Below are 10,728 nucleotides of genomic sequence, written 5' to 3'. Positions count from 1 at the left end.
TATTAGAAGCTTACTGAAAAAATCAGAGTAAAAATTTCCAAGTTCAGGTGAGGTGGTGCATAAGTGAGTTACGTCCCTACTCAACACAGAATGACCTCAGTCCTGGTTCTGTACAAAAATGAAATGAGTTCAGATTCGGTGCCAAAACGAGCTTAGCTCTGATTTGTCCAAAAACAAGGGTAAGCGCGATCTTTGCAAACAAGTCGAAGTGGAGAATCTAGGACATTCGGTGCAAAAACTGGCTAATACCTGACTTGGTGCAAGTACGAAAAAAGTCTGCTGTAAAGACGAGATAGGTCTGGACTCGGGACCCACTTTCAGTACGAGCAAGTAAGGTGACTCGGGCACAAATGATCAAGAAGATCCTTGATCCGCATGAATCTTCTGTTTTTTTTTTTGTTTTTTTTTTGTTCCTTTAGTCCTATCTAAATATAAGTTTGGAGGTGCCTATTTTACAGGAGAATAAATGCCTTCTGCCATCATGCAACCTAGAGAGATGAGGAGAAAGGGGTAGAGATCCCTCCCTTGTCATTTTCTTTAACCCCCTCCCCCCACTAATAAAAAAAATTTAGAAACGATGCATAAAATGTCTCTCCTTCAGGAAAACCCTGTTACGGAGTCTCCCTGCGCTATCCATGGCATGGGGTTTTTGTTATTTGGCATGGGGTTTTTGTTATTTGGCATTTTATTTTTGGATAGATTTAGTCATTAAAATGTTAAACAACAATGGGTACTGGGGCATTATATGGGAATTTCTAAAAAGTCAAGTTTGGTTAATGCTAATGAAATAAAATAAAATAGGATGAATATATAATAGTTTATAAACAAATTTTGGCTATATATTTGCACATTAGGGGGGAGGGGGTGGGGTTGAAGCATTGCATATATTAAATACGTAACCTAACCTAACCTAGGTACCTTCCCCCCCCCCCCCTAAACCCCAAAAATCAACAATTTAAATATCGTATACGCAATGAAAACCACGCTATGCATTCCATTACTTTATAGCGGTGTCATGAATTAACCTGTCAAAAACAGGTTTTTCCTGACTGGTTTCCTTGTAACTGCCCATATAATACCCAAGTACTTAACAATGTAGTAGTTCACAAGTGTTGGTGATTAACACTGCAGTTGATTTAGAAGTTCATCGTAACTCAATCTTGGCAGCGCTACGCAGGGAGCTACGTTCCATCTATGGCTTTTATGCTCGGTGATATCAGTGTCTCTCTTGCTTTGTTGTGGTGATGAGAAATCTTAAAAACACTAGACATGAAAGCACAGAGGAACAAGTAGAAATTGATCCAAGAAGACAGATTACTCTTACTAACGGAGTTGGAATTATTGTTGGAACTATTATTGGTTCTGGTATTTTTGTCTCTCCAAAGGTATGACGTTTTGCTGAAACAGGTTTCAGTTGCATGGTTGCCACCTTGACATTATTCCGGTCACATCAAAATTTTTTGGTAAAATTATAGATTATGCGGTTTTGATGATCTTGGAATTTAGCTAAGTTAGGCAAATGAAACTTCGAAGAAAGTATCCTGACGCTATATGATCCTCCGGGAAAATGTCTTAAAGGGTATAGGTCTTGATTAGGGGCTATTGAGAAGGAAACATTTTAAGAAGACATTTCTTACTTCATGATATGCATTAGAGCTTGTATATTTTGACCACAGCTCCACTATACTTTACCCCCCTAATAGATAAATATATAGCCAAATCATATATTTCCAATACACTTCACTATCCGCCACTTTTTTTCCAGTTCTTGTTTTTGTCACAGTTAATTCAATTTACGGGTACATGAAACAAGAGACATGTATTCGCACAAAGCGTAAAAAATGCTGCAATTTGGGTTATGCATCTGTACATTAGAGGGGGGGAGTTGGGGTGCAGCATAGTGGAGTTGCAGTAAAAATGGGTAAATACTTTGCTGTTCAAATTATTGACCTACAAAGTGAACATATCACTCGATGCCTTTCTTTATGCTCTTTCCATATATAATAATCACTTTTGCCGTAAACTAATTTTACCCCACCCCTAAATATATCGGTTCAGGGTATATATTTGCACACTAGGGGTGGGGTGGGGGTAAAGTTTAAACTTACCTCTTATTTGAATCAAAAATAAACTTTACCCCCTCCCCGCCCCCCCGGTGTGCAAATAAATACCCTGAATTGGTATATATATAGGGGAGGAGATAAAATTCATTTGCGGCAAAAGTGATTATTATATTTGGAAGGAACATTGAAAAGGCATCAAGTAGTATATTCACTTTATTCAAAAGTCAGTAATATGGACAGCGAAATATTTACCTAAAAATGTGTTGGCTTCAATTATTCTGTATATTATGAAGTAAGCACTGGCGGATCCAGGGACGTGGGGGACCCCGCCCCCATGATTTTTCTGGTGCCCTCATTCAGTGTGTGTTTTGTTTCTGTATTTCACTCTTTTTCAAAATAAACTTGTCAATTTGGTCAAATATTGGAATCCCCCACCCCCCAGGATTTTGCTTTAAATCCCCCTTTGGAAGTAAGAATTGTCTTCTTAACATGTTTCCTTCTCAATAGCCCTTAACCTAGACCAATGCCTTCTGAAGTACAAAACTCCACACCTCCCCCCTCCAAAGAGCACTGACTTTTTGCAATCTTTGTGTTATAAAAGTGAAACCTTGTAATATAGATCCTCTGTTGGAGGGAGGCACAAGGAAAGTGTTTCAAGCCCCATTGCCTACCTTTGTTCAGTCCTAATTTATAGGGGTTTGGGGATCTACAAATCTATTTCCTAAATTTAGTTAAAAACCCTTGCATGACTTAAAGTCATTGGCAGCGTAATAGCGATGCCTAAGTAAAGAACAATGTTGGCACAATGCATTATTTTTATTTTGTTTTTCCTTTAGACCAGGGCACTTCGTATCGAATATGTTGTCGTAGAAACTTCGACAAGGGCTCAACCTATTGGAAATTGGAGTGGCTTGTGCCCTTTTTAATAGTCAAAAGTGATTGGGAGGCAACTAGCACCCCTTCTATGCCCACCGTTTCCCCAAACACATCCAATCAAAATTTTGAGATAGTCATTTTATTCAACGTAGTTGAAAGTCTGGAAATTTGGTCATTGAGGATGGCAACCCCCCCCCCCCCACAGCCGTCAGGGCGAGGGTTGTAAATTATGCCCTGGGGGCATATAAGGTTTTTATAGAAAGCATTGTCGTAGAAACTTCAAAATGGGCTCATTCGATAGGAAATTGAAATGGCTAGTGCCCTTTTTAATAGTCGAAAGAGATTGGAAGGCAACTAACATCCCTTCCTCGCCCACCATTTCCCCAAACACTTCCAATCAAAATTTTGAGATAGCCATTTTGTTCAATGTAGTTGAAAGTTTTTGAAATTATATCTTTGAGCAGGAAACTCCCCCCACAGTCTTCAGGGCAAGGGTTATAAGTTATGCCCTGGGGGCATATAAGGTGTTTATTGAAAGATTTGTCGTAGAAACTTCAAAAAGGGCTCATTCGATTGTAAATTCAAAGGACTAGTGCTCTTTTTAATAGTCGAAAGTAATTGGAGGGCAACTAGCCCGCCTCTCACACCTACTATTTCTCAAGACCCAACTAATCAAATTTTTATATAGCCAATTTGTTAAACGTATCTTAATGTTTTTGAACTTATGCCTATAAGGATGTTAACCCCCCCCCCCCCCCACAGCCCTCAGAGCAAGGGTTGTAAGTTTTACCCTTGGGGCATATAAGGTTTTATAGAAAGTGTTGTCGTAGAAACTTCAAAAAGGGCTCATTCGATAGGAAACTGAAATGGCTAGTGCCCTTTTCAATAGTCGAAAGTAATTGGAGGGCAAATAACCCCCCTCTCACGCTCATCCTTCCCCAAACACATACAATCAAAATTTTGAGATAGCCATTTTTTCCAATGTAGTTTAAAGTTCTGGAAACTGGGTCTTTGAGGATGACAACCCCCAAAGCCCTCAAGGCAAGGATTGTAAGTTATGCCCTGGGGGCACATGAAGTTCTTATAGAAGGAGTTGTCGTAGAAACGTCAAAAACGGCTCGTTCAATTAGAAATTGAAAAGGCTAGAGCCCTTTTTAATAGTCGAAGGTGATTAAAGAACAACTATCTCACCTCTCACGCCCACCATTTCCCCAAACACATTCAATCGAAATTTTGAGATATTCAATTTGTTCAACGTAGTTGAAAGTTCTGAAAATTATGTATTTGAGGATGATAAACCCCCGAGAGCCCCCAGGGCAAAGGTTGTAAGTTATGTCCTGGGGGCAAATAAGGTTTTTATAGATAGCGTTGTCGTAGAAACTTGAAAAGGAGCTCATTCAATTGAAAACTGAGAGGGCTGGTGCCCTTTTTAATAGTCGAAAGTGATTGGAGGGTAACTAACCCCCTTCTCACGCTCACCATATCCCCAAACACATCCAATCAAAATTTTCAGAGAGCCATTTTCTTCGACGCAGTTGAAAGGTCTAGATATTATGTATTTGATGATGACAACCCTCCCCCATAACCCGCAAGACAAGGACCGCAAGTTTTGCCTTTGGGGCATTTAACGTTTTTATAGAAATTTTTGTCGTAGAAGCTTCAAAAAGGGCTCATTTGATTGGAAATTGAGAAGACGAGTGCCATTTTTATTAGTCGAAAGTGATCAGATGGCAAATGTCTCCCTCCACGCCTATCATTGCCTCAAACAGTTCCAATCAAAATTTCGATATAACCATTTTAATAAGTCTATCAGAAAGGTCTGGAAATCATGTCTTTGAGGATAACAAATCCCCTCAGCCCTCAGGGCAAGGGTTGTAAGTTTTGCCCTGGGGACATATAGGGTTCTTATAGAGAGTGTGGTCATATAAACGCCAAAGGGGGCTCATTGGATTGGTAATCAGACACTCTCGTGCCCTTTTTAAGAGTCAAAGTGAACAGGGGGCAGCTACCCTCTCCCCTCTACACGCACGTCATATTGTCCCCCGAAGTGCGTCTAATAGAAGTTTTGAGATAGCCATTCTATTCGAAATAGTCTACATATCATATAACAAGGCTTTTGGGGTCGAAATATACCCCAGAGACTAGGGGCAAGGGTTGTAAGTTATGCCCAGGATTAAAGGTTCTAATGGAAGGGATGGTGGTTTAACTTCAGAAGAGGCTCACTCTTGCTCCCTGAAAAAGACTATGTCAATATAAAACGAACAGAAATTAATCAAAAAACTTTTTGCACAAAATAAGTTTTTAAAAAAATGTAATGAACTCCATTAAACGAAAAATGAACAAGAATAGAATCAAATAATCTACCAAGCATACAACTACCACAAATTAGTATTAATAAATAAATGAAACCCAAAACAAACAGAAAATAAAATAAGTCAAACTCAAAACGAGCAGAAATTAATCTGAGAAGCGTTCTAAACCCTATGCTTTCTAAAAGCCAGAATATAATTTTTACTTTACTGAAAAATTCTTTTAAATGTTTTTACTTTTATAACTTTAAGAAATCAAAGATTAATTAAGATTTTAAGGAACACATATCAGCATATGTATATTAAACTGACAATGCACATTTTTTCAGTCAATTCATTTGAATTTTGTTCAGTAAAGTACAAATTATATTCTGGCTCTTAGAAATCATAGGGTTTAGAACCCTACTCGTTGTACTGAAAACTATATGTGCCTTGAAAAGTCCTTGAAAAGAATTAGTAAAATTAAACTGAATATTTGCGATATTAATTGTTAAAAGCTCAGCAGTTCAAGATTATATTTTACTGTAACTTTTATTTATATTTTCAGTGTTTTAACAAGTAGGCTACTAAAGAAATATTTGTAATATAATTAGTTTTCAGTAAAGTGCAAATGACTTAGTAGGTTTTAGACTTTCACAGTTAGGGAAGGGGGCAGCTGCCAAACCTCTGTCTGTAGTGATTTTTGTTCGTTTTAAGCTTGATTCATGCATTCAATATCAGTTTTGCTCATTTCAAGATTTATTCATTCATTTATTAGTACCTGTTGTATGTTTGTTTGCTATGATTGTTTATTTAATTTCTGTTCTTTTGGGTTTCATTTATTCTTTAATAGTAATTTCTGATTGTTTTCAGTTTGAATTGTCATGGGTTTTTATTTCTGCTAATCTTAAGTTTTATATGATCTTTGCTTTTCTTTGAAATTTTTTTTTTTCTGAAAGTTTTTTTTTATTTTAATGTTTGATTGCCAAAGTTTCAGGTTTTTCAAAATCTCGTATTTCAAGATCAGTTTTTTTTTTCAACGTCGAAGTTTCTCAAAACTAGTATAAAAGCAACAGTATCAAAAAAAAAAAAAAAAATCAAAGCAAAGAAAGTGTCAAAGTATCAAGGTGAAAAACCAAGTATCAAAGCAAGCAAAGTAACAATAAGCAACTTGAATAACTTACAATCCTTGCCCTGTAAATCAAAGTTGTCCTGTAAATCAGTAAATCAAAGTAAACAAAATAATAACAAGAAACTTGCATAACTCACAGCCCTTGCCTCGGGTACTGGGGAGAGGGAGTCCATTCCAGGAAGCATAGTTATTTGGTCTGTGGACTATATTGAACAACATGGCTATCTCAAAATTTTTCCAGTGTGCCTTTGGGGAAAAAGGGATGGGAGGGGGAAAGGGGATGCTTGCCCTCTGATCACTTTTGACTCTTGAAAAGGAACTAAAAGTTTCAATTCTAATCGAATGAGCTCTTCCAAAGTTAATACAACCATCCCTTCCACAAAAACCTTATATGTTAACAATGGGTAACTTGCATAGGTTACAACCCTTTTCCCTGGGGCTATGGAAGATTTTTCAACCCCTAAGTTAAAATTTTTGAATTTTGGACTATTTTGAACAAAGCAGATGTTTCAAAATTTTGATCGGATGCATTTGGGCAAAAATAGGTGCGATGGAGAATTAGTTACCCTCTTATCCCTTTTGACTCTTAAAGAGGGCACAAAAAATTTTGATTTTCAGGATCTAAAACTCTCGATTTTAAATTAAATACGCCTTCTCCGAAGTCTATGCAACCACCCCTTCAATATTAACTAGATTTCTTAACTTACATAATTTACTTACCCTGAGACCTTTGGAGGATTTAGTCAACTCCGAAAAAATTATTCCTTGACCTTTGGACCATTTTGAACACAACTGCAATTTCGAAATTTTGATTTGAAGCATTTTGGGAAAAGAAACCACTAGAACTTACAATTTTCAATCGATTGAGCACCCTCTGAAGTTTTTACGACTATCTCTTCTATATGAAGTGCCCCTGGGGAAAAAACAAAGATATATTGAAACGTTATGGCCTTTACTATAGTTAATACTGTAGCGGTGCCTCTGATACTTAAAGAGCTTGACGATTATATTCCTTGTAAAGATATAAAGCTTTCAGATGTCTATGAAGACTGGTATATCCGTCCTAACTGGGGAAAAGATTTGGAGATCTTTTCTGTTATGTGTATAGCACTACATCTGGATTCAACACAAGGTAGTAGATTTTACAACGGATCAAACCTTTGAAAGAACAACAAGCAAATATACTATTAGACCTATATACCTAGACAATGCTTTTGCGCTGCATGTGATTACTGGAGGTATTCTTAACACCCATCTTGTTTCATTAAATGAATTGTTAAGTAGTAGCAGTAGTGGGATATTGTTAATAGGCTCATAATAGTAGTTGTATTGGCTTAGTCAAGATTTATGTCAGGGAGTAAGATAAAATAAGATATTTTCTTCATTAGATATTTTCTTCATAAGGCCAGCAGAGGCCTTAGACCTATGGCCTGTAAAGGAGCGGGAAGATGCACATATTATTTAAGTAAAATCTCTGAAACAGTAACTACGAAGAAAGTCAAAAGAGAGAGGGAGAGAGAAAGAGAAAGAAAGGGTATGGAGACAGAGAGAAAGGAGTAATCATTCATTTATGCCGGATCTGCAGGAATAGCCTTGACAATATTGGCATTAGTATGCGTCTTCTCATTGCTGGTGCACCATATGTACACAATATCTGTGCACCGTTCAGGTATGTATGGTCTACATATCATAGACATCGCAAAAGCGCTGCCTAAGTAAAGAACGATGTTGGCACAATGTATTATTTATTTTTTATTTTATTTTTGTTCTTGGTTTTAGACCAGGGCACTTCGTATCGAAGTTGTACTCGTAACTTAGAAAATGGCTTATTGGATTAGAAATAAGAGTGGCTAGCGCCCTTTTTAATAGTCGAAAGTGATTTGAAGGCAACTAACATCCCTTCCACGCCCACCATTTCCCCAAACACATCCAATAAAAATTTTGATACAGCCATTTTGTTCAGCGTAGTTTATTTCCAGATAGAAATTATATTTTTCAGGAGGACACTCCCCCACAGCCTTCAGAGCGCGGGTTGTAAGTTATGCCCTGGGGGCATATAGCCTAAGGTTTTTATAGAAAGCGTTGTCGTAGAAACTTCAAAAAAGGCTAGTTCGATTGGAAATGCAAAGGGCTAGTGCCCTTTTTAATAGTCGAAAATGATTAATGGGCAACTAACTCCTCTCTCACGCCCACCTTTTTGCCAAACACATCCAATCAAAATTTTGAGATAGCCAATTTGTTCAACGTAGTTGGAAGTTCTGGAAAATAGGTCTTTGAGGATGACAACCCTGCCCCCAGCCCTCAGGGCAAGGATTTTAAGTTATGCCCTGGGGGCATATAAGGTTTCTTTTTATAAGAAAGCGTTGTCAAAGAAACTTCAAAAAGGACTCATTTGATTGAAATGGGTAGTACCCTTTATAATAGTCGAAAGTGATTGGAAGGCAACTAACACCCCTTCCATGCCCACAATTTATAAAAACACATCCAATCAAAATTTAGAGATAGCAATTTTGTTCAAAGTAGTTGAAAGGTCCATAAATTATAACTAAGAGGATGACACTCCCCCCACAGTCCTCAGGGCAAGGGTTGTAAGTTATGCCCAGGGGCATATAAGCTTTTTTTTAAATCTTTGTCGTACAAACTTGAAAAGGGGCTCATTCGATTCGAAGTTCGAAGGGCTACTTCCCTTTTTAATAGTCGAAATTGATCTAAGGGCAACCTCTCACGCCCACCTTCTCCCCAAACACATCCAATCAAAAGTTTTAGATTGCCATTGTTCAACGTAGTTAAAAGTCTTAGAAATCAGGTCTTTGAGGATGATAACCCCCCCCCCCCAGAGCCCTAGGAGTAAGGGTTGTAAGTTATGCCCTGGGGGCATATAAGGTTTTTATAGATAGTAATGCTGAAGAAACTTCAAAAAGGGCTCATTCCATTGAGAACTAGAAGGGCTTGTGCCTTTTTTAATAATGAAAAGTAATTGGAGGATAACTGACACCCCTCTCACACCCACCATTTCCTCAAACACATCCAAACAAAGTTTTGAGATAGCCATTTTATTTGACGTAGTTAAAAAGTCTGGAAATTATGTTTTTGAGGATGACACTCCCCCCAAAGCTTTCAGGTTAAGTGATGTAAGCTATGCCCTGGGGGCACAAAAGGTTTTTTTTTATAGAAAGCATAGTCGCAGAAAATTCAAAAAGAAATAACTCGATTGGGAATAGCAACGGCTGGTGCCCTCAATAATAGTTGGCAGTGATTGGATGAGATGATGATGAGATATACATTTATTAAAAAAGAAAACAAACACTATTCGCCTTTCGCCTGCCAAGAAAGATAATAAGCTTGAAAGGGCAAGCGAGGTTATAACTCTCATATAACTAAAATAACATTCATACGATGCTAATCAGCACACAAGAAACTTCTCTGATGAAGGAAGAAAGTAAAAAAGAGAGAAAGAGGAAAAGACAAGAAGTAGATAAAAAAAGCAAAAAAAAAGCAAAGTAAATCGGGGAAATACCTTAAATAGAATGACAACCTGGAGTGGGCTTAACACCAAATTCCCTCACGAGATAAAAGAAACTTCTTTGCCCGTGACTTGAAAGCCGGAAGACTAGGCGCATTTTTCACACACTCGGGCAATATATTCCAAACATGGGGACCATAATGGCGAATCACAAGAGATGCCCGAGTGGAGCTCCCAAACTCATGATTTAAGTTATCAGCTTTTTTTTGTATTATATCATGACGGTCTTCATTAAAAGTAATATGATTTTCAAAAGCAGGGGTGAGCAGATGATTCAAAGTACTTTTACGAGAAAATCGCAACTAGGTAATCTCGAACTTGGGATACATCTATTAACGTATTCTTTTAAAAATTCTTATGAGCAGGAACCACGTCAGAATCGTGAAATCCAGATAATAATTTTACAGCTCTATTCTGAAGTTTTTGTACTCTTTTGAAACATGTTCCAAAATTACTTGCCCATATAGAGCATCCGTAGCTAATACATGGGTAAAATATAGAAAAATAAATTATTTTCAGGATCTTTTTAGGGGCTAGGTTTTTATTTCTTCGCATCACCCCAAGGCCTCTGCTTAATTTCTCAGTTATTGCACTTGAATGGTATGTCCACGACAGGTTTTCATTAATGAAATACTCTAAATACTTCGTTGTTGCTGCTCTCTTTATCATTTTTTCTTGAACTGTGATATTATCATTTCCATCACTTGATGAAGTACTAGAAATTACTGTGAAAAAGGTGTTCGAAAAGTGTAGGGTTAATACATTTTGTCGAAAAAAAATTGGAAATTAGGAAACTGCATTATGAATTTTATTATACAAAACATCAAGTGAAGGCGCTGCCAGAAA

The 10,728-nt window shown here is 37.4% G+C and overlaps 1 protein-coding gene across 1 annotated transcript in view; it reads left to right on the top strand.

The window, feature by feature from the left end:
• Positions 1-1,170: 1,170 nt before the first annotated feature.
• Positions 1,171-10,728, top strand: part of LOC148947403 (Y+L amino acid transporter 2-like) — a 75,530-nt gene continuing 65,972 nt past the window's right edge. The window contains 1 exon segment of the mRNA XM_089095833.1: positions 1,171-1,385. Coding sequence (XP_088951959.1) covers positions 1,245-1,385 — 141 coding nt within the window. The 5' untranslated portion in view covers positions 1,171-1,244.

Source organism: Artemia sp. Qi Xiang Cuo, chromosome 10, assembly GCF_049724085.1.
Source record: "Artemia sp. Qi Xiang Cuo chromosome 10, ASM4972408v1, whole genome shotgun sequence".
NCBI lineage: Eukaryota > Metazoa > Arthropoda > Branchiopoda > Anostraca > Artemiidae > Artemia > Artemia sp. Qi Xiang Cuo.
The sequence above is the reverse complement of the archived record's forward strand: the minus strand, read 5'-3'. Positions and strand labels throughout refer to the sequence as shown.